General features: G+C 46.9%; 1 protein-coding gene across 2 annotated transcripts in view; it reads left to right on the top strand.

The window, feature by feature from the left end:
• DYNC1H1 (dynein cytoplasmic 1 heavy chain 1) overlaps positions 1 to 25312 on the top strand; it is a 916572-nt gene that overhangs the window by 334708 nt on the left and 556552 nt on the right. For both annotated transcript variants that reach the window (XM_069208347.1, XM_069208346.1), the window contains exons 41-42: positions 14590 to 14755; positions 14981 to 15144. In XM_069208347.1, coding sequence (XP_069064448.1) covers positions 14590 to 14755; positions 14981 to 15144 — 330 coding nt within the window. The remainder of the gene's footprint in view (positions 1 to 14589; positions 14756 to 14980; positions 15145 to 25312) is intronic.

Here is a 25312-nt window from a genome sequence, read left to right on the forward strand (position 1 = left end):
AAGAAAAGATATTTTTCTATATAAAAACCTATTGGCCTGGAATTGTCTTTGAGTGTGTGTTCCTCATTTATTGTCTGTGTGTGTACAACAAATGCTTAACACTACCCTCTGATAAGCCTACTGCTCGACCACACTACCACAAAATAGAGCATTAGAATTATCTCTTTTTGCCACTATCTTACCTCTAAGGGGAATCCTTGGACTCTGTGCACACTATTTCTTACTTTGAAATAGTATATGCAGAGCCAGCTTCCTACATTGGTGGATCAGCGGTGGGGTCTAAGACTTTGCATTTGCTGGACTACTCAGCCAATACCTGATCACGCGACTAAATTCCCAAAATTTTCATTAGAAACTGATTTTTGAAATTCAAGCTATTTTTCTAAATTTTTTTAAGTCCTGCTAGGGCCTTGTGTTAGTCCCTGTTAGCATTTCTTTTAGAGTTTAAAAGTTTTTTGTAAAAGTTTGGATTAAGTCCTAGAGATAGTTTTAGATTCTTAAAAAGTATCCCAACTTTGAGAAAAATGTCGACTGCAGAAGAGATGGTGTTGGAGCTCAACCAAGGTCCTTACCTGCATCTTAGGATGTCAGAGTTAAGGACTCTCTGTAAAAGAAAAAAGATAAAAGCTGGATCAAACCGTACCAAAGTAAAGCTCCGGGAGCTCTTGGCAGAGTTTGCTAGAAATTACCCCTCTGAAGACAACCTTACAGAGGATGAAGCTAGTGAAGTGGAGGACAATTTCCCCCTCCACTCCTAGTTAGGGAGACCAGGGTTCCTCGAACCCCGACTCCACAAGTGATAGAGATGCTGCTTCTACCATAGGGGAGTCCATCAGCTCTGGAAGCATTGAGGGCAGCCTCAATGAAGATGACCTCCTGTTAGCCAGGATAGCCAAAAGATTGGCTTTGGAGAGACAGCTCCTAGTCATAGAAAGGGAAAGACAAGAGCTGGGTTTAGCTCCCATCAATGGTGGCAGCAACTTAAATAGGGTCAGAGAGAATACTGACATGCTAAAAATCCCCAAAGGGATTGTAACAAAATATGAAGATGGTGATATCACCGAATGGGAAAACAAAATGATGATGGACGGAGTGCTGACAATGCAAACACTCACCCCCAGTCACAGATCTGGGTTTAATCCATCATTTTTTTGCTGCCCATGCCATTCCAGTTTGGACCCAGCCATATGCAAATCAGTCTTGACCCTGTTCCCTATGGGAACAGTCCAGCCCGAACTGCCAGGCCAGGTCTTCCCTGGACTGGAAACAAGCATCCTGGGACCGGTTTCGGGGTTTCACCCCTCATCAGCCAGGCTAGCTTGAATCCAGTGGCTTGGGAAGCACGGGACCCACGTCTGGGCATACCCTTCCCACTTAGGGCGACATTAGCAAAACAAAATGATGATGGACGGAGTGCTGACAATGCAAACACTCACCCCCAGTCACAGATCTGGGTTTAATCCATCATTTTTTTGCTGCCCATGCCATTCCAGTTTGGACCCAGCCATATGCAAATCGGTCTTGACCCTGTTCCCTATGGGAACAGTCCAGCCCGAACTGCCAGGCCAGGTCTTCCCTGGACTGGAAACAAGCATCCTGGGACCGGTTTCGGGGTTTCACCCCTCATCAGCCAGGCTAGCTTGAATCCAGTGGCTTGGGAAGCACGGGACCCACGTCTGGGCATACCCTTCCCACTTAGGGCGACATTAGCAAAACAAAATGATGATGGACGGAGTGCTGACAATGCAAACACTCACCCCCAGTCACAGATCTGGGTTTAATCCATCATTTTTTTGCTGCCCATGCCATTCCAGTTTGGACCCAGCCATATGCAAATCGGTCTTGACCCTGTTCCCTATGGGAACAGTCCAGCCCGAACTGCCAGGCCAGGTCTTCCCTGGACTGGAAACAAGCATCCTGGGACCAGTTTCAGGGTTTCACCCCTCATCAGCCAGGCTAGCTTGAATCCAGTGGCATGGGAAGCACGGGACCCACGTCTGGGCATACCCTTCCCACTTAGGGCGACATTAGCAAAACAAAATGACCAAATGGTTCACAGCTTTTGAGAGGGCTTGTGCAACCAGAAAAGTACACAAATCTCACTAGGGTGCTCTCCTTAGGGAAATGTTCACTGGAAAGTGTAGGGATAGACTCTCTGGAAAAGATGCAGAATCCTATGACCTCATGAAGGCTACCCTGATTGAGGGCTTTGGATTCTAAACTGAGGAGTACAGGATTAGGTTCAAGGGACTCAAAATTCCTCGAGCCAGACCTGGGTTGATTTTGTTGACTATTCAGTCAAAACACTGGATGGTTGGATTAATGGCATTGGTGTAAATGATTATGATGGGCTGTACAATCTGTTTATGAAAGAACACCTTTTAAGTAATTGTTTCAATGATAAACTGATTCAGCATCTAGTAGACCCAGGTTCAGTTTCTCTCCAAGAATTGGGAAAGAAGGCAGACCATTGGGTCAAGACTAGGGTGACCAAGACTTCCACAGGGGGTGACCAAAATAAAGGGGTCACAAAAACTCCACAGGGGAAGAGTGTTGAGACGTCCAAGGTTAAAAGTAAAGAGTCTTCTACAGGGCCCCAAAAACCTGCTCAGGAGGGAGGGTCCAAAGCCTCTTCACAATCCACATTTGGGTACAAGGGTAAAAACTTTGATCCCAAAAAGGCCTGGTGTCGTAGCTGTAATCAGCAGGGACACCAAACTGGAGACAAGGCCTGTCCCAAGAAAGGTTCCACTTCTACTACTACTCCAGTTAACACTTGAATAGCCAGTTTCCAGGTGGGATCAACAGTGTGCCCAGAGCAAATCAGGGTTCACACTGAAGCTACATTAGTGTCTGAGGGTGGAGTGGACTTAGCCACACTAGCTGCCTGGCCCCCTAATATGCAAAAATACAGGCAGCAGCTGTTAATTAATGGGACTAGTGTAGAAGCCCTGAGGGATACAGGTGCCAGTGTTACAATGGTGACAGACAAACTGGTTTCCCCGGGACAATACTTGACTGGACAAACTTAGCCAGTCACCAGCGCTGACAATCAGACTAAAGTACGTCCCATGGCTATGGTAAGTTTAGAATTGGGAGGGGTCACTGGCCTGAAACCGGTGGTAGTCTCCTCTGCTATCCTAGTAGACTGTTTGCTTGGAAATTACCTGGAATCCTCAGCATGGGCTGAGGTAGAACTCAAAACCCATGCAGCCATGCTAGGTATACCTGAACTGGTGTGTGTCAAGACAAGGGCACAGTGCAAGGCTCCGGGTGAAAAAGAGGTGTTGGATCCTGGATGAATGGCCCAACCCTCCAAGAGAAAAGGAAAGAAGACTGGGGAACCAGCTTCAACACAGCTAAAGAAAAATAACCTCTCTTTCCAGGAAGAAGTTCTGCCCTCTGAGGGAACTGAGCACATGGAAGTGGAACCTTATCAGGTTGAACTCTTAGGCCCAGGGGGACCCACAAGGAAACAGCTGTGTAAGGGGCAAGAAACCTTTCTCTCTCTTGAAGGCCTTAGACAGCAAGCCGCTGAGGAAAAAAAAAGGATAAGTAAGTGGAACACACAGGGTCTATTGGGAAAATGGACTCCTTTACACTGAGGCAAGAGATCCCAAACCTGGTGCCACTAGGAGAGTGATAGTGCCTCAGGAGTTTAGGGAGTTCATTTTGACCTTAGCCCATGACATTCCACTTGCTGGGCATTAGGGACAAACCAAGAAAGACATGGGAGAGGTTAGTCAACCATTTCTATTGGCCCAACATGTCCCAGAAAGTCAAGGAGTTTTGTGCCTCCTGTGCCATCTGTCAAGCCAGTGGCAAGACAGGTGGCCATCCAAAGGCCCCCCTCAATCCACTTCCAGTGGTGGGGGTCCCTTTTTGAAAGAGTGGGAGTGGACATAGTGGGTCCACTTGAACCTCCCACAGCCTCAGGGAATCAGTATATCCTAGTAGTAATGGATCATGCTTCTAGGTACCCTGAAGCAATTCCCCTTGGGTCCATTACTGCCCCGGCAGTAGCAAAAGCACTCATTGGTATCTTTACCAGAGTGGGATTTCCTAAGGAGGTGGTTTCTGACAGAGGTACCAACTTGATGTTAGCATACCTTAAACACATGTGGAATGATTGTGGGGTGACTTACAAATTCACCACACCATCCACAAACCAGTGGTCTTGTTTAAAGGTTTAACAAAACATTGAAGGGCATGATCATGGGGCTCCCTGAAAAGCTCAGAAGGAGATGGTATGTCCTCTTGCCATGTCTGCTTTGTGCCTACAGAGAGGTGTCTCAGAAGGGAGTAGGGTTTTCCCCCTTTGAACTTCTATTCGGCCATCCTGTTATGGGACCACTAGCTGAAAAAAGGCTGGGAGTGACCTCTTCATGAGCCTAAGCAAGATGTAGTGGACTATGTACTAGGCCTATGTTCCAGGATGGCAGAGTACATGGAAAAAGCAAGTAAAAACCTTGAGGCCAGCCAACAACTCCAGAAGATGTGGTATGACCAAAAGGCTGCTATGGTTGAGTTTCAGCCAGGGCGGAAAGTCTGGGTTCTGGAACCTGTGGCTCCCAGGGCACTTCAGGACAGATGGAGTGGCCCTTACCCAGTGCTAGAAAGAAAGAGTCAGGTCACCTACCTGGTAGACCTAGGCACTAGCAGGACCCCCAAAAGGGTGATCCATGTGAACCACCTCACTCTTTCATGACCGTGCAGATGTAAACATGTTAATGGTTACAGATGAGGACCAGTAAGCTCAGAGTGAACCTCTCTCTGATCTCCTCTCCACTGACCCTAAAGATGGCTCAGTAGATGGAGTGCTCTATTCAGACACTCTCTCTGGCCAACAGCAAGCTGACTGTAGGAAAGTCCTACAACAGTTTGAGCTCTTTTCCCGAACCCCTGGTCAAACACACCTGTGTACCCATGATGTGGACACAGGAGACAACATGCCTGTCAAGAACAACATTTTTAGACAGTCTGACCAAGTTAAGGAAAGCAAGGTGCAAGTCCACAAGATCCTGGAATTGGGAGTCATTGAGCACTCTGACAGCCCCTGGGCTAGCCCAGTGGTCGTAGTCTTCAAACCTCACACAAAATATGTCAAGAGAGAGAGATGAGGTTTTGTGTGGACTACAGAGGACTGTCACCAAGACAGATGCCCATCCCATTCCAAGGGCAGATGAGTTAATTGATAAATTGGGTGCTGCCAAATACTTGCGTACCTTTTGACTTGACAGCAGGGTACTTGCAAATAAAAATGGCACCAGCATTCTCTACACCTGATGGGCACTACCAGTTTACTGTGATGCCCTTTGGCTTAAAGAATGCCCCTGCCACCTTCCAAAGGTTGGTGAATCGAGTCCTTGCTGGCTTGGAGTCCTTTAGTGCAGCTTATCTTTATGAAATTGCTGTCTTTAGCTCCAGCTGGCAGGATCACCTGGTCCACCTGAGAAGGTTTTGCAGGCCCTGCAAGCAGCAGGCCTCTCTATCAAGGACTCTAAATGTCAGATAGGGCAGGGTACTGTGGTTTACTTGGGACACCTTGTAGGTGGAGGCCAAGTTCGGCCACGATCCAGACTATTCTGGACTAGGTAGCTCCAAAAACCCAGAATCGAGTCAGGGCATTCCTTGGCTTGACTGGGTATTATAGTAGGTTTGTGAAGGGATGTGGATCGATAGTGACACTCCTCACAGAAATTACCTCTAAGAAAGCGCCCAAGAAGGTAAACTGGACTGAAGAATGCCAACAGGCCTTTGGCACCCTGAAACAAGCTATGTGCACAACACCAGTTCTCAAAGCTCCAGATTACTCCAAGCAGTTCATTGTGCGTACTGATGCCTCTGAACATGGGATAGGGGCTGTTCTGTCCCAAACCAATGATGATGGCCTTGACCAGCCTGTTGCACTACCAGAGCCAATTTCCTACACGTTGACTCTGTATATACCATCTCAAAGTAAGAGATAGTGTGCACAAAGTCCAAGGTTTCCCCTTAGAGGTAAGATAGTAGCTAAATTAGATAATTCTACTGCTCTATTTTGTGGTAGTGTGGTCGAGTAGTAGGCTTATCAGAGGGTAGTGGTAAGCATTTGTTGTACACACACAGGCAAAAAATGAGGAACACACACTCAAAGACTAACTTCAGGCCAATAGGTTTTTATATAGAAAAATCTTTTCTTAATTTGTTTTAAGAACCACAAGTTCAAGATTTGAAGTAAATACATAAAATACAAGGTACTCCGCACATGTAAGTTAAGAACTTTGAATTAGAGCAATAACATATACAGTTTTTGTTAAAATGGCAATAAGCTATTTTAAAAGTAGACACTGTGCAAAAATCAACAGTTCCTGGCGGAGGTTAGATTGTGAGGTAAGTAAGACACAAGTCTCAGTTCGTGGTGCCCTACAAAACCCCCCTGGTCTGCCCTCCGAAGTCACGGGTACTTACCTGCTGGCAGACTGGAACCGGGGCACCCCTTCTCCATTGAAGCCTATGTGTTTTGGGCACCACTTTGACCTCTGCACCTGACCAGCCCTGAGCTGGTGGTGTGGTAACTTTGGGGTTGCTCTGAACCCCCACCGGTGGGCTACCTTGGACCCAAACTTGAACCCCGTAGGTGGTTTATTTACCTGCAAAAACTAAGAAACACTTACCTCCCCCAGGAACTGTTGAAAATTGCACTGTCTAGTTTTAAAATAGCTTATTGCCATTTGTGTGAAAACTGTATATGCTATTTTGCTAATTCAAAGTTCCTAAAGTACCTACCTGTAATACCTTTCATTTCCAGTATAACATGTAAATCTTGAACCTGTGGTTCTTAAAATAAACTAAGAAAATATATTTTTCTATACAAAAACCTATTGGCCTGGAATTGTCTCTGGGTGTGTTCCTCATTTATTGCCTGTGTGTGTACAACAAATGCTTAACACTACTCCTTTGATAAGCCTACTGCTCAACCACACTACCACAAAATAGAGCATTAGAATTATCTCTTTTTGCCACTATCTTACCTCTAAGGGGAACACTTGGACTCTGTGCATTCTATTCTTTACTTTGAAATAGTACACACAGAGCCAACTTCCTACAAGATGGGAAAGAGCTTCAGCTTTGAAACATGGTTTTTAGTGACAGGCCAGTAAATGCTGTCGGTGAAGTGCCTCGTCTCTCTTCTCCATTATAATAAAGGCAGAAGAATTCAATCAGTTTGTCTTGTGACAAAACTGACGCACATGGGTTGAGCAAAGATGATTAGTTTAGATTTTTATCACTCTTGTGGTACTGAGAAATATGAACACTTTTGCCAAGTCTATGTACCTGTTGCCTGAGTAGCACCCTTGAGTAAGGTTGCAGATTATTTTTTCTGAATTAGTAATGTTAGTAGATTTCTCTTCAAATTGTACATACAAATTGCTGTTTGAAAATATCAGTTATACTTGGGGGACACACCTTAGCATTTGTTTGAGTCCACACGAAGCAATAAATTGCTTCAGGTTCCTTTTATAAATGCTTCTCTGGAGGGTCTCACACACTTGAGCAAGACGAGATGCACACTTCAGGTAGTCCTATCACTTGATAACCGTCAACATAAAGATATGTTCGATGACATCTGTCGCTGTAGATACGCATGTTCTGCAATAGCTCGCCATCTGGTGTTGGGCCGGAGTGTTACAAGTTGTTTTTCTTCGAAGAAGTCTTTCGAGTCACGGGACCGAGTGACTCCTCCTTTTGTCTCCATTGCGCATGGGCGTCGACTCCATCTTCGATTGTTTTTTTTCCGCCATCGGGTTCGGACGTGTTCCTGTCGCTCCGAGTTTCGGAACGGAAAATTAGCTAATTTCGGAAGATTTTCGTCGGTATTGTTGCGTTCGGGATCGGCGTACTTAGATTCCACACCGCATCGAAGATCGAAGAGCTCCGGTGCCCTTCGGGGTAGTTTTTCGATCCTCCGTCGGGGCCTGGTCGGCCCGACCGCGTGCTGAAGAACGCCGATGGAACGGACCCCGTTCCGTTTCTGCCCCAAATGCCACAATAAATACCCCTACACAGACCAACACTTGGTCTGCAACCTGTGCCTGTCACCTGAGCACAGCGAAGACACCTGCGAGGCCTGTCGTGCGTTCCGGTCCAGAAAAACACTCCGAGACCGTCGAGCCAGAAGACTTCAGATGGCGTCCGCACCGACAGCCCAACGGGAGTTCGAGGAACAGGAAGAGGAAGGTACCTTCTCGATCCAAGACTCGGACTCCGAAGGATTCGACGATACACAAACCGTGAGTAAGACGTCGAAAACCACTCAAAGGAAGATTTACAAGGCCCAGGGGACGCCACTGCCACCAGGCCATGGCTCGACCCATAAATTCGCTGACCGACCGTCGGCACCGAAAAAGGCCCAAACAGTGCCGAGATCGTCCGACTCCGGTCGAGACACCGGCACGCAGCCTTCTCGGGACCGAGAAAGTGCTGGAGACAAGCCTCGACACCGAGATGCCGGTGTGGACACGGCTCGACGCCGAGACAGCGGCACCGAAACAGATCGACGCCGAGAGGTTTCGGCCCCGAAAAGGAAAAAAGTCACCTCGGAGCCGAAAAAACACGCAGACAAAGTTTCGATGCCGAAACAAACTGCAAGCGACCCAGCTTCAGGCTCTTATACAGAAGAGCACTCGCTAACCTCCCAAATGCAGAAGCATAGGTTTGAGGAAGAGCTACAAGCAACTGATGTGGACCATACGCAAAAGCGTATCTTCATTCAGCAGGGGACAGGAAAAATAAGCACCCTTCCCCCCATTAGGAGAAAGAGAAGGTTGGAGTTCCAGACGGAACAAACACCACTACCAAAAGTGGTAAAAAGAGTTAAACCACCACCCTCTCCTCCGCCTGTGATTGACGTTTCACCAGCACAAACTCCATCACACTCCCCAGCTCACACCACCATGAGCCAGGGTGACCAAGATCAGGACGCATGGGACCTATACGACGCCCCAGTGTCAGATAACAGTCCGGAGGCATACCCTACGAAGCCATCTCCACCAGAGGACAGCACCGCGTACTCTCAAGTGGTGGCTAGAGCAGCACAATTTCACCACGTAAGCCTCCACTCAGAACAGGTCGAGGATGATTTCTTATTCAACACACTCTCCTCCACCCACAGCTCATACCAAAGCCTGCCTATGCTCCCTGGTATGCTCCGGCACGCAAAAGACATCTTTAAGGAGCCGGTCAAAAGTAGGGCAATCACACCAAGGGTGGAAAAAAAGTATAAGCCGCCTCCTACGGACCCGGTTTTCATCACTACACAGCTGCCACCAGACTCTGTCGTTGTAGGAGCAGCTAGGAAAAGGGCCAACTCTCACACATCTGGAGATGCACCACCCCCAGATAAAGAAAGCCGCAAGTTCGATGCAGCTGGTAAAAGAGTCGCAGCACAAGCTGCAAACCAGTGGCGCATCGCGAACTCCCAGGCACTACTTGCGCGCTATGACAGAGCCCACTGGGACGAGATGCAACATCTCATTGAACATCTGCCCAAGGACTTACAAAATAGGGCAAAACAAGTGGTTGAGGAGGGACAGACCATCTCCAACAACCAGATACGCTCCTCCATGGACGCTGCCGATACAGCTGCACGGACAATTAATACATCTGTAACTATCAGAAGGCATGCGTGGCTCCGAACGTCTGGATTTAAACCAGAGATTCAACAAGCAGTTCTCAATATGCCTTTTAATGAAAAAGAACTGTTCGGTCCAGAAGTGGACACAGCGATTGAGAAACTCAAAGATACGGACACTGCCAAAGCCATGGGCGCACTCTACTCCCCGCAGAGCAGAGGGAATTACAGCACATTCCGTAAAACGCCCTTTCGAGGGGGGTTTCGGGGTCAAAGCACACAAGCCAGCACCTCACAAGCCACACCGTCCAGTTACCAGGGACAGTATAGAGGAGGTTTTCGGGGACAATATAGAGGAGGGCAATTCCCTAGAAATAGAGGAAGATTTCAAAGCCCCAAAACCCCTACTACTAAACAGTGACTCACATGTCACTCACCCCCTCCACACAACACCAGTGGGGGGAAGAATAGGTCATTATTACAAAGCATGGGAGAAAATCACTACAGACACTTGGGTTCTAGCAATTATCCAACATGGTTATTGCATAGAATTTCTACAATTCCCTCCAAACATACCACCAAAAGCACAAAATTTGACAACACACCATTCCAATCTCCTGGAGATAGAAGTGCAGGCACTATTGCAAAAGAATGCAATCGAATTAGTGCCAAACACACAAATAAACACAGGAGTTTACTCACTGTACTTTCTGATACCAAAGAAGGACAAAACACTGAGACCAATCCTAGACCTCAGAGTAGTGAACACTTTCATCAAATCAGACCACTTCCACATGGTCACACTACAAGAAGTATTGCCATTGCTAAAACTACACGACTACATGGCAACTTTAGACCTCAAGGATGCTTATTTCCATATACCAATACACCCATCGCACAGGAAATACCTAAGGTTTGTATTCAAAGGAATACATTACCAATTCAAGGTACTGCCTTTCGGATTAACAACCGCACCAAGAGTCTTTACCAAATGTCTAGCGGTAGTCGCTGCACACATAAGAAGGCAGCAAATACATGTGTTCCCATATTTGGACGACTGGCTAATCAAGGCCCATTCGTTCATACAGTGCTCAAATCACACAAATCAGATCATACAAACCCTCTTCAAACTCGGGTTCACCGTCAACTTTACAAAATCCAACATTCTGCCGCGCAAGGTACAACAATACCTAGGAGCCATAATAGACACATCAAAGGGAGTAGCCACTCCAAGTCCACAAAGAATTCTAAATTTCAACACCATCATACAACGCATGTATCCAACACAAAAGATACAGGCAAAGATGGTATTACAACTTCTAGGCATGATGTCTTCATGCATAGCCATTGTCCCAAACGCAAGACTGCACATGAGGCCCTTACAACAATGCCTAGCATCACAGTGGTCTCAAGCACAGGGTCACCTTCTAGATCTGGTGTTAATAGACCGCCAAACTTACCTCTCGCTTATGTGGTGGAACAACATAAATTTAAACAAGGGGCGGCCTTTCCAAGACCCAGTGCCACAATACGTAATAACAGATGCTTCCATGACAGGGTGGGGAGCACACCTCGATCAACACAGCATACAAGGACAATGGAACGTACATCAAACAAAACTGCATATCAATCACCTAGAACTTCTAGCAGTTTTTCAAGCACTAAAAGCCTTCCAACCAATAATAGTTCACAAATACATTCTCGTCAAAACAGACAACATGACAACAATGTATTATCTAAACAAGCAGGGGGGGACGCACTCCACGCAGTTAAGCCTGCTAGCACAAAAAATTTGGCATTGGGCAATTCACAACCAAATTCGCCTAATAGCACAGTTTATACCAGGGATCCAAAATCAACTCGCAGACAATCTCTCTCGAGATCATCAACAAGTCCACGAATGGGAAATTCATCCCCAAATTCTGAACACTTATTTCAAACTCTGGGGAACACCTCAGATAGACTTGTTTGCGACAAGGGAGAACGCAAAATGCCAAAACTTCGCATCCAGATACCCACACAAACAATCCCAAGGCAATGCCCTATGGATGAACTGGTCAGGGATATTTGCTTACGCTTTTCCTCCTCTCCCTCTCCTTCCTTACCTGGTAAACAAACTCAGTCAAAGCAAACTCAAACTCATATTGATAGCACCAACTTGGGCAAGGCAACCCTGGTACACAACGCTGCTAGACCTATCAGTGGTACCCTGCATCAAATTGCCCAACAGGCCAGATCTGTTGACACAGCACAACCAAAAGATCAGACACCCAGATCCAGCATCGCTGAATCTAGCAATCTGGCTCCTGAAATCCTAGAATTCGGGCACTTACAACTTACCCAAGAATGTATGGAAGTCATAAAACAAGCCAGAAGGCCATCCACCAGGCACTGTTATGCAAGTAAATGGAAGAGGTTTGTTTGCTACTGCCATATTAATCAAATACAACCATTACACACAACTCCACAACATGTAGTGGGTTACTTGCTTCACTTACAAAAATCTAACCTAGCTTTCTCTTCCATTAAAATACACCTTGCAGCAATATCTGCATACCTGCAGACTACCTATTCAACTTCCCTATATAGGATACCAGTCATTAAAGCATTCATGGAGGGCCTTAGGAGAATTATACCACCAAGAACACTACCTGTTCCTTCATGGAACCTAAATGTTGTCCTAACTAGACTTATGGGTCCACCTTTTGAACCCATGCACTCCTGCGACATACAGTTCCTAACCTGGAAGGTGGCATTTCTCATCGCCATTACTTCCCTAAGAAGAGTAAGCGAGATTCAGGCGTTTACAATACAGGAACCTTTTATACAACTACACAAAAATAAAGTCGTCCTAAGGACCAATCCTAAATTTTTGCCAAAGGTTATTTCACCGTTCCATCTAAATCAAACAGTGGAACTTCCAGTGTTCTTTCCACAGCCAGATACCGTAGCTGAAAGGGCACTACATACATTAGATGTCAAAAGAGCATTGATGTATTACATTGACAGAACAAAGAACATCAGAAACACTAAACAACTCTTTATTGCATTTCAAAAACCTCATGCAGGAAACCCAATTTCAAAACAAGGTATAGCCAGATGGATAGTTAAATGCATCCAAATCTGCTACCTTAAAGCTAAACGACAGCTGCCCATTACACCAAGGGCACACTCAACCAGAAAGAAAGGTGCTACCATGGCCTTTCTAGGAAACATCCCAATGCAAGAAATATGTAAGGCAGCCACATGGTCTACGCCTCACACATTCACCAAGCACTACTGTGTAGACGTGTTATCCGCACAACAAGCCACAGTAGGTCAAGCTGTATTAAGAACATTATTTCAGACTACTTCCACTCCTACAGGCTGATCCACCGCTTTTGGGGAAATAACTGCTTACTAGTCTATGCAGAACATGCGTATCTACAGCGACAGATGCCATCGAACTGAAAATGTCACTTACCCAGTGTACATCTGTTCGTGGCATCAGTCGCAGTAGATTCGCATGTGCCCACCCGCCTCCCCGGGAGCCTGTAGCAGTTTGGAAGTTACCTTCAATTATTTATATATGTGTCATCTCAACCTTAAATAGGTGCATACTTAGTCACTCCATTGCATGGGCACTATTACTACAATTCAACTCCTACCTCACCCTCTGCGGGGAAAAACAATCGAAGATGGAGTCGACGCCCATGCGCAATGGAGACAAAAGGAGGAGTCACTCGGTCCCGTGACTCGAAAGACTTCTTCGAAGAAAAACAACTTGTAACACTCCGGCCCAACACCAGATGGCGAGCTATTGCAGAACATGCGAATCTACTGCGACTGATGCCACGAACAGATGTACACTGGGTAAGTGACATTTTCATTCTCATTTTTTTCCGCTATACGTTTCTCGCACAGCAGACTTTTTGCAGTGCATTTACCTCACCTCATCAGGTCAGTGATACTTTAGCCACTGCTGGAGATCAGTCGTACTTGCTTTCACCCAGCAGCAGAGTTGTCATGCTCTTTCACCCTAGGTACATTACAGAGGTGGTCAATTTTTTTTTATACCAGTCATCTGTAGAATTGATGTTTTATCACATACAAAAATAACAGCAGAAAGAGTGGTGAGGTTCGACATGAGGACAGCTGTTAAGTTTTAAATTAATGTAACAAAAGACTTTAGGAAATGCTCACCACGTTTTGTCTTGTATGTGGGGTTAAGCATTGGCAATTTAGCATCACAGCTGCTTCGGCATGCTGGGTTCTGCAGTGCATACAGCAGTGCAGTTCACTAGCAAAGTAAACTCCACAAAACAATGTTCCACAAAAAAGAAAGCAGCACCCATTGGCTTGTTTGGTAATGTGTTTATAGTGCATGTAGGCAAGGGTGCAGGTTATTTCTCTGATCACATTTGTATAAATGAAACACTACTACCTAGAGATATTCACAAGAAGCAGGAGCCCAAAGTGGGTCAGAATATCTTTAAAAGTTTTGCTTCCACTTGAATTCATGCCCACCTCCTCAGTTTGTGACACATTGTTTTGGTGATGCTAAAATCAAGGCAGCCTGCAAAATAGAAAAGACTGTCCAGGGGAAGGGACTTGGTAAAACACTGAATTCTGACATACTTAAAGATAGCCTCACACTTTACATGATGACAGATTATAAGAATCTGCCTGCAATGTAGGATTTGGGCCATCCTTATGACTTACTTTGGAAATGGTACATAGATGGGTATACTAGCCAGGTGTTCACTATGTGACCAAGGTGAGCTGGAAATGGAAAATGTTTGTTTTTTTATCATTCTAGACAGTCTTAGCATGTTTAATTAGTGACACATTTGAACATTTAGCAGTGAATGCTAAAAATATTTTACCTGTATGGGTGGAGGTTAAATACTCTATTGAAATTCAGGTGTGCCACATTTTCAGATACATTTCATTGCTCAATGTATAGTAGACCATAATAAAACTATTTTATGTTTTAGGTTTTTGCGTCACATACCTGTTGTATATGTTGACTATCCTGGTCCTGCATCGTTAACTCAGATCTATGGAACCTTCAACCGTGCAATGCTAAGGCTCATCCCTTCACTACGTACATATGCGGAACCCCTTACTGCTGCAATGGTTGAATTCTACACCATGTCTCAGGTATTATGGTTTCATTTATACAGCACAACACATACACAGTAGTTTCCTTACTTAACTCATGATGATCAAGATTGCTAGATTTGCTAGATTTTATCAAGATGAAGTTGATATATTTTGTTAGCTGGATTTTCACATCTGAAACATGTACTTGTTGGTGTTAAAACATCTGATCCTCCATGTGTTAAACAAAAATTGACTTAATGTTAATGATTCTGTCTTTTTCAGGAAAGATTCACACAAGACACACAGCCCCATTACATCTATTCCCCTCGAGAAATGACACGATGGGTGAGGGGTATATTTGAAGCTTTGAGACCGCTTGAAACCTTACCTGTGGAAGGCCTAATCAGAATTTGGGCACATGAAGCCCTTCGTCTTTTCCAGGACAGGTAAATGTGCAGTTTACAAATGTTTAATCATCATCCAATACATGTAAATCAAAATTCAGATCATCTAGATAGGATCCAGTTTAACAAATTTACCTGAAATGCATTTATCACTGTTTTTTGGCTACGTAAGTGGTAGGATACTGAGTTATCAAAATGCACTTCATGCAGAAATGCAGCCTGCGTTTCATCTCTAGGCCATGCACTTTCTGAATTGGAGGAGGTTTGCTAGGTTGTGTGTGGGGCAAGTCTACATCTCCTTGACCTGTTACAATTCACCATCCTTGCACCTGGGTTACCCTGAGCCTACAGAAAACATAGACGAAGGAAGAAGATGCACTTCTCACTGACTAATACTAGAACATGACAGAATGAAGAACTTTGGTTGATTCAGGCTCCCTTCCTTAGACAGCATTGCTTAATAAATACTTGCGCACTGAAGCTAGATGCGTGTACATCACATGGACACTGAATAAACTTTTAATGTTACTGAACTGAAGCCATGTTACTAAGGCAAAATCCCAACTGCATGCTGTTGTTCTCCGGGGTAGGGTCAGGCTTTGATTCTTGGTACATTTTGCTGATCTAGTGTACGGAAGGCATGAAACCAGCCTCCTCTGCTAGAAAAGCTGCCCAAGACCATTTTAACAACTGCAGAAGGCCTACCTTTCTAAAGATCTGCTAGGAGGACTCAGAATCACCCAAATGCCATGAAATTCCTAAAGCAGTAAAAAGTGGCAGTACCTTTGTGTGATATTGACCACTAATCCCAGGCTGACCCAGGACCACATGAAAAGGCCTCACACTTGTTAAAGTGAGAGAAATTGTCCATCATATTGCAGAGAAAATGTAGCTTCTAGGGCTTATTCCAGCCAAGGAAACAAAGTAGCTTTACTTTAAAGGAGTGCTTTTTCTCAGGGGCTGCAATCTTGCTGCTTAAATTGTACAGCCGGTTCTGGGTAACACCGCTTCCTGGTCCTTCCTAACTTCCTAGCCAACCTTTGCATAAGAGTATTAAAAGAATGCCACAAAGACAAGTAGAATGAAGCCTTGAGTAATTGGGTGGACTAGATCATGACCATGAAGTTGAACATAGGACTGCTTAAAATGGAGCAGCAACAGAAGAATTTACTTTTGGGAGAGTTATGATTAGGAATTGCTAACAGTCTTCTCAGATGCACAGTTTTAGTGATGGATAGCCTGTTATGAGCTGGCAACTGTACATGGTGTTTAGTGCTAGCCAGATAGACCTTATATGTGAGATGTTAGGATTTTGGACATTCCATTTTTTGCTAGTGATTGTTAGCAAATCAATGTTTTTTTAGCATGTGTGGCTTTAGATGTCCATTCTCTGCATACTCCAGCCATTTCATGTTGGGTGCTGACTTTTGCAGGTTGTTTTTCTGCCTTAGGGCTGTAAGGCCTGCTAGAGTAGTGACTTACCTATGCCACAGGCAGTGTTGAGGTTGGCATGGCACTTTCAGGGGAGTGCCATGTTGACTTAGTCATTTTCTCCCCACCAGCACACACAAGCAGTGAGGCAGTGTGCATGTGCTGAGTGAGGGGTCCCCAGGGTGTCATAAGACATGCTGCAGCCCTTAGAGACCTTCCCTGGCATCAGGGCCCTTGGTACCAGGGGTACCAGTTACAAGGGACTTACCTGAGTGCCAGGGTTGTGCCAATTGTGGAAACAAAGGTACAGTTTAGGGAAAGATCACTGGTGCTGGGGCCTGGTTAGCAGGATCCCAGCACACTTTCAATCAAAACTTGGCATCTGCAAAGTCAAAGGTCAGGGCGTAACCAGGCCAAGGAGGCATTTGCAACCTCCTATAGTACCCAGTCAAGCCAAGGAATGCCCTGACTTGAGTCTGGGTTTTTGGAGCTACCCAGTCCAGAATAGTCTGGATCTTGGCTTGGAGTGGCTAAACTGGGCCTCCACCTACAAGGTGACCCAAGTAAACCACAGTGCCCTGCCCTATCTGACATTTAGATGCCTTGATAGAGAGGCATGCTGCCTGCAGAACCTTCTTCAGGTGGACCAGGTGATCCTGCCAGTTGGAGCTAAAGACAGCAATATCATCAAGATAAGCTGCACTAAAGGATTCCAAGCCAACAAGGACTTGATTCACCCACCTTTGGAAGGTGGCAGGGGCATTCTTTAAGCCAAAGGGCATCACAGTTAACTGGTAGTACCCCTCCGGTGTAGAGAATGCTGGTTTCTCTGTTGATCCTGGTGCCATTCTTATTTTCCAGTACCCTGCTGTTAAATTAAAGGTACTTAAGTATTTGGCAGCACCCAATTTATAAGTTCATCTGCCCTTGGAATGGGGTGAGCATCTGTCTTGGTGACAGAGTTAAGCCCTCACAGACCCTCATCTCTCTTGCCATCTTTTGTGTGAGGTTTGGGGACCAAGACCACTGGGCTAGCCCAGAGACTGTCAGAGTGCTCAATCACCCCCAACTCCAGCATCTTGTGGACCTCCACTTTGATGCTTTCTTTAACTTGGTCAGACTGTCTAAATATTTTGTTTTTGACAGGCATGCTGTCTCATGTGTCCACATCATGGGTACACAGGTGTGTCTGACCAGGGGTTAAAGAAAAGAGCTCAGCAAACTGCTGGAGGACGTGCCTGCAGTCAGCCTGCTGTTGGCCAGAGAGGGTGTCTGAATAGATCACTCCATCTACTGTGCCATCCTTAGGTCAGTGGAGAGGAGATCAGGGAGAGGTTCACTCTCTGCTTCTTAGTCCTTGTAGGAAGTTGGCTCTGTATGTGCTATTTCAAAGTAAGGAATAGCATGCACAGAGTCCAAGGGTTCCCCTTAGAGGTAAAATAGTGGTAAAAATAGATAATACTAATGCTCTATTTTGTGGTAGTGTGGTCGAGCAGTAGGCTTATCCAAGGAGTAGTGTTAAGCATTTGTTGTACATACACATAGACAATAAATGAGGTACACACACTCAGAGACAAATCCAGCCAATAGGTTTTTATATAGAAAAATATCTTTTCTTAGTTTATTTTAAGAACCACAGGTTCAAATTCTACATGTAATAGTTCATTCGAAAGGTATTGCAGGTAAGTACTTTAGGAACTTCAAATCATCAAAATTGCATGTATACTTTTCAAGTTATTCACAAATAGCTGTTTTAAAAGTGGACACTTAGTGCAATTTTCACAGTTCCTAGGGGAGGTAAGTATTTGTTAGTTTTACCAGGTAAGTAAGACACTTACAGGGTTCAGTTCTTGGTCCAAGGTAGCCCACCGTTGGGGGTTCAGAGCAACCCCAAAGTCACCACACCAGCAGCTCAGGGCCGGTCAGGTGCAGAGTTCAAAGTGGTGCCCAAAACACATAGGCTAGAATGGAGAGAAGGGGGTGCCCCGGTTCCGGTCTGCTTGCAGGTAAGTACCCGCGTCTTCGGAGGGCAGACCAGGGGGGTTTTGTAGGGCACCGGGGGGGACACAAGTCCACACAGAAATTTCACCCTCAGCAGCGCGGGGGCGGCCGGGTGCAGTGTAGAAACAAGCGTCGGGTTTGTAATGGAAGTCAATGGGAGATCTAGGGATCTCTTCAGCGCTGCAGGCAGGCAAGGGGGGGGTTCCTCGGGGAAACCTCCACTTGGGCAAGGGAGAGGGACTCCTGGGGGTCACTCCTCCAGTGAAAGTCCGGTCCTTCAGGTCCTGGGGGCTGCGGGTGCAGGGTCTCTCCCAGGTGTCGGGACTTAGGATTCAAAGAGTCGCGGTCAGGGGAAGCCTCGGGATTCCCTCTGCAGGCGGCGCTGTGGGGGCTCAGGGGGGACAGGTTTTTGTACTCACAGTCTTAGAGTAGTCCTGGGGTCCCTCCTGAGGTGTTGGATCGCCACCAGCCGAGTCGGGGTCGCCGGGTGCAGTGTTGCAAGTCTCACGCCTTTTGCGGGGAGCTTGCAGGGTTCTTTAAAGCTGCTGGAAACAAAGTTGCAGCCTTTCTTGGAGCAGGTCCGCTGTCCTCGGGAGTTTCTTGTCTTTTCGAAGCCGGGGCAGTCCTCAGAGGATGTCGAGGTCGCTGGTCCCTTTGGAAGGCGTCGCTGGAGCAGGATCTTTGGAAGGCAGGAGACAGGCCGGTGAGTTTCTGGAGCCAAGGCAGTTGTCGTCTTCTGGTCTTCCTCTGCAGGGGTTTTTCAGCTAGGCAGTCCTTCTTCTTGTAGTTGCAGGAATCTGATTTTCTAGGGTTCAGGGTAGCCCTTAAATACTAAATTTAAGGGCGTGTTTAGGTCTGGGGGGTTAGTAGCCAATGGCTACTAGCCCTGAGGGTGGGTACACCCTCTTTGTGCCTCCTCCCAAGGGGAGGGGGTCACAATCCTAACCCTATTGGGGGAATCCTCCATCTGCAAGATGGAGGATTTCTAAAAGTCAGAGTCACCTCAGCTCAGGACACCTTAGGGGCTGTCCTGACTGGCCAGTGACTCCTCCTTGTTGCTTTCTTTGTTCCCTCCAGCCTTGCCGCCAAAAGTGGGGGCCGTGGCCGGAGGGGGCGGGCAACTCCACTAAGCTGGAGTGCCCTGCTGGGCTGTGACAAAGGGGTGAGCCTTTGAGGCTCACCGCCAGGTGTTACAGCTCCTGCCTGGGGGAGGTGTTAGCATCTCCACCCAGTGCAGGCTTTGTTACTGGCCTCAGAGTGACAAAGGCACTCTCCCCATGGGGCCAGCAACATGTCTCTAGTGTGGCAGGCTGCTGGAACCAGTCAGCCTACACAGATAGTCGGATAGGTTTCAGGGGGCACCTCTAAGGTGCCCTCTGGGGTGTATTTTACAATAAAATGTACACTGGCATCAGTGTGCATTTATTGTGCTGAGAAGTTTGATACCAAACTTCCCAGTTTTCAGTGTAGCCATTATGGTGCTGTGGAGTTCGTGTTTGACAGACTCCCAGACCATATACTCTTATGGCTACCCTGCACTTACAATGTCTAAGGTTTTGTTTAGACACTGTAGGGGTACCATGCTCATGCACTGGTACCCTCACCTATGGTATAGTGCACCCTGCCTTAGGGCTGTAAGGCCTGCTAGAGGGGTGTCTTACCTATACTGCATAGGCAGTGAGAGGCTGGCAGGGCACCCTGAGGGGAGTGCCATGTCGACTTACTCGTTTTGTTCTCACTAGCACACACAAGCTGGCAAGCGGTGTGTCTGTGCTGAGTGAGAGGTCTCCAGGGTGGCATAAGACATGCTGCAGCCCTTAGAGACCTTCCTTGGCCTCAGGGCCCTTGGTACTAGAAGTACCAGTTACAAGGGACTTATCTGGATGCCAGGGTCTGCCAATTGTGGATACAAAAGTACAGGTTAGGGAAAGAACACTGGTGCTGGGGCCTGGTTAGCAGGCCTCAGCACACTTTCAATTGTAAACATAGCATCAGCAAAGGCAAAAAGTCAGGGGGCAACCATGCCAAGGAGGCATTTCCTTACACAACCCCCCCCCAAACGAAAGAGGATGAGACTAACCTTTCCCAAGAGAGTCTTCATTTTCTAAGTGGAAGAACCTGGAAAGGCCATCTGCATTGGCATGGGCAGTCCCAGGTCTGTGTTCCACTATAAAGTCCATTCCCTGTAGGGAGATGGACCACCTCAACAGTTTAGGATTTTCACCTTTCATTTGCATCAGCCATTTGAGAGGTCTGTGGTCGGTTTGAACTAGGAAGTGAGTCCCAAAGAGGTATGGTCTCAGCTTCTTCAGGGACCAAACCACAGCAAAGGCCTCCCTCTCAATGGCACTCCAACGCTGCTCCCTGGGGAGTAACCTCCTGCTAATGAAAGCAACAGGCTGGTCAAGGCCATCATCATTTGTTTGGGACAAAACTGCCCCTATCCCATGTTCAGAGGCATCTGTCTGCACAATGAACTGCTTAGAATAATCTGGAGCTTTGAGAACTGGTGCTGAGCACATTGCCTGTTTCAGGGTGTCAAAGGCCTGTTGGCAGTCCACAGTCCAGTTTACTTTCTTGGGCATTTTCTTGGAGGTGAGTTCAGTGAGGGCTGTCACAATGGATCCATATCCCTTCACAAACCTCCTGTAATACCCAGTCAAGCCAAGGAATGCCCTGACTTGAGTCTGGGTTTTTGGAGCTACCCAGTCCAGAATGGTCTGGATCTTGGGTTGGAGTGGCTGAACTTGGCCTCCACCTACAAGGTGGCCCAAGTAAACCACAGTTCCCTGCCCTATCTGGCATTTGGATGCCTTGATAGAGAGGCCTGCAGATTGCAGAGCCTTCAAAACCTTCTTCAGGTGGACCAGGTGATCCTGCCAGGTGGAGCTAAAGACAGCAATATCATCAAGATAAGCTGTGCTAAAGGACTCCAAGCCAGCAAGGACTTGATTCACCAACCTTTGGAAGGTGGCAGGGGCATTCTTTAAACCAAAGGGCATAACAGTAAACTGATAATGCCCATCAGGTGTGGAGAATGCTGTCTTTTCTTTTGCTCCAGGTGCCATTTTTATTTGCCAGTACCCTGCTGTCAAGTCAAAGGTACTTAGAAATTTGGCAGCACCTAACTTATCAATGAGCTCATCAGCTCTTGGAATTGGATGGGCATCTGTCTTGGTGACAGAGTTGAGCCCTCTGTAGTCCACACAAAACCTCATCTCTTTCTTTCCATCTTTGGTGTGAGGTTTGGGGACTAAGACCACTGGGCTAGCCCAGGGGCTGTCAGAGCGCTCAATCACTCCCAATTCCAGCATCTTGTGGACTTCCATCTTGATGCTTTCCTTAACATGGTCAGACTGTCTGAAGATTTTGTTCTTGACAGGCATGCTGTCTCCTGTGTCCACATCATGGGTACACAGGTGTGTCTGACCAGGGGTTAGGGAGAAAAGCTCAGGAAACTGTTGTAGGACTCTCCTACAATCAGCCTGCTGTTGGCCAGAGAGGGTGTCTGAGTAGATCACTCCATCTACTGTGCCATCTTTTGGGTCTGATGACAGAAGATCAGGGAGAGGTTCACTCTCTGCCTCCTGATCCTCATCTGTTACCATTAACAGATTCACATCAGCCCTGTCATGGAAGAGCTTAAGGCGGTTCACATGGATCACCCTCTTGGGGCTCCTGCTTGTGCCCAGGTCCACCAGGTAGGTGACCTGACTCTTCCTCTCTAGCACTGGGTAAGGGCCACTCCATTTGTCCTGGAGTGCCCTGGGAGCCACAGGCTCCAGAACCCAGACTTTCTGCCCTGGTTGGAACTCAACCAGTGCAGCCTTTTGGTCATACCAAAACTTCTGGAGTTGTTGGCTGGCCTCAAGGTTTTTGGTTGCCTTTTCCATGTACTCTGCCATTCTAGAGCGAAGGCCAAGTACATAGTCCACTATGTCCTGTTTAGGCTCATGGAGAGGTCTCTCCCAGCCTTCTTTAACCAGGGCAAGTGGTCCCCTTACAGGATGACCAAACAGAAGTTCAAAGGGTGAGAACCCTACTCCCTTCTGTGGTACCTCCCTGTAAGCGAAAAGCAGACATGGCAGGAGGACATCCCATCTCCTTTTGAGTTTTTCTGGGAGCCCCATGATCATGCCCTTTAATGTCTTGTTGAATCTCTCAACTAAGCCATTAGTTTGTGGATGGTAAGGTGTAGTGAATTTATAAGTCACTCCACACTCATTCCACATGTGCTTTAGGTATGCTGACATGAAGTTGGTACCTCTGTCAGACACCACCTCCTTAGGGAAACCCACTCTGGTAAAGATACCAATGAGGGCCTTGGCTACTGCAGGGGCAGTAGTCGACCTAAGGGGAATAGCTTCAGGATACCTGGTAGCATGATCCACTACTACCAGGATATACATATTTCCTGAGGCTGTGGGAGGTTCCAGTGGACCAACTATGTCCACACCCACTCTTTCAAAGGGCACCCCCACCACAGGAAGTGGAATGAGGGGGGCCTTTGGATGCCCACCTGTCTTACCACTGGCTTGACAGGTGGGGCAGGAGAGGCAAAACTCCTTAACCATGTTGGACATATTGGGCCAGTAGAAGTGGTTGACTAACCTCTCCCACGTCTTGGTTTGTCCCAAATGTCCAGCAAAGGGAATGTCATGGGCCAATGTTAGGATGAACTCTCTGAACAGCTGAGGCACTACCACTCTCCTAGTGGCACCAGGTTTGGGGTCTCTGGCCTCAGTGTACAGGAGCCCATCTTCCCAATAGACCCTATGTGTTCCATTTTTCTTGCCTTTGGACTCTTCAGCAGCTTGCTGCCTAAGGCCTTCAAGAGAGGGACAGGTTTCTTGTCCCTTACACAGCTCCTCCCTTGAGGGTCCCCCTGGGCCTAAGAGCTCAACCTGATAAGGTTCAAGCTCCAAAGGCTCAGTTCCCTCAGAGGGCAGAACTTCTTCCTGAGAAGAGAGGTTCCCTTTCTTTTGCTGTGTTGCAGTTGGTTTCCCAACTGACTTTCCTGTTCTCTTGGTAGGCTGGGCCATTTTTCCAGACTCCAGCTCTACTTTTTCACCCTGTGCCTTGCATTGTGCTCTTGTTTTCACACACACCAGTTCAGGGATACCCAGCATTGCTGCATGGGTTTTTAGCTCTACCTCAGCCCATGCTGAGGACTCCAGGTCATTTCCAAGCAGACAGTCCACTGGGATATTTGAGGAGACCACCACCTGCTTCAGGCCATTGACCCCTCCCCATTCTAAAGTAACCATTGCCATGGGATGTACTTTTCTCTGATTGTCAGCGTTGGTGACTGTGTAAGTTTTTCCAGTCAGGTATTGGCCAGGGGAAACCAGTTTCTCTGTCACCATGGTGACACTGGCACCTGTATCCCTCAGGCCCTCTATTCTAGTCCCATTAATTAAGAGTTGCTGTCTGTATTTTTGCATGTTAGGCGGCCAGACAGCTAGTGTGGCTAAATCCACCCCACCCTCAGAAACTAGAGTAGCTTCAGTGTGGACCCTGATTTGCTCTGGGCACACTGTTGATCCCACTTGGAGACTAGCCATACCAGTGTTACCTGGATGGGAGTTTGGAGTGGAACCTTTCTTGGGACAGGCCTTGTCTCCAGTTTGGTGTCCATGCTGTTTACAGCTATGACACCAGGCCTTTTTGGGATCAAAGTTTTTACCCTTGTACCCATTGTTTTGTGAAGAGGCTCTGGGCCCACCCTCCTGTGCAGGTTTTTGGGGGCCTGTAGAAGACTCTTTACTATTTTTAGTTTTGGTTGTCTCATCACCCTTCTGCTGGGGAGTCTTTGTGACCCCTTTCTTTTGGTCACCCCCTGTTGAAGTCTTGGACACCCTTGTCTTGACCCAATGGTCCGCCTTCTTTCCCAATTCTTGGGGAGAAATTGGTCCTAGGTCTACCAGATGCTGATGCAGTTTATCATTGAAACAATTACTTAACAGGTGTTCTTTCACAAATAAATTGTACAGCCCATCATAATTACTTACACCACTGCCTTGAATCCAACCATCTAGTGTTTTCACTGAGTAGTCAACAAAGTCAACCCAGGTCTGGCTCGAGGATTTTTGAGCCCCCCTGAACCTAATCCTGTACTCCTCAGTGGAGAATCCAAAGCCCTCAATCAGGGTACCCTTCATGAGGTCATAAGATTCTGCATCTTGTCCAGAGAGTGTGAGGAGTCTATCCCTACACTTTCCTGTGAACATTTCCCAAAGGAGAGCACCCCAGTGAGATCTGTTCACTTTTCTGGTTACACAAGCCCTCTCAAAAGCTGTGAACCATTTGGTGATGTCATCACCATCTTCATATTTAGTTACAATCCCTTTGGGGATTTTCAACATGTCAGGAGAATCTCTGACCCTATTTATGTTGCTGCCACCATTGATGGGTCCTAGGCCCATCTCTTGTCTTTCCCTCTCTATGGCTAGGATCTGTCTTTCCAAAGCCAATCTTTTGGCCATCCTGGCTAACTGGATGTCCTCTTCACTGGAGTTATCCTCAGTGATTTCAGAGTTGTTGGTCCCTCCTGTGAGGGAACCAGCATCTCTGACTATTATTTGTGGAGTCAGGGCTTGAGAAGCCCTGCTCTCCCTAAGTAGGACTGGAGGGGGGGAATTTCCCTCCAAGTCACTATCTTCATCCTCTGAGTTGCCATCCTCAGAGGGGTTGGCCTTTTCAAACTCTGCCAAAAGCTCCTGGAGCTGTACTTTGGTAGGTTTGGGGCCCATTGCTATTTTCTTTAGTTTACAGAGTG

Source organism: Pleurodeles waltl, chromosome 9, assembly GCF_031143425.1.
Source record: "Pleurodeles waltl isolate 20211129_DDA chromosome 9, aPleWal1.hap1.20221129, whole genome shotgun sequence".
Taxonomy (NCBI): domain Eukaryota; kingdom Metazoa; phylum Chordata; class Amphibia; order Caudata; family Salamandridae; genus Pleurodeles; species Pleurodeles waltl.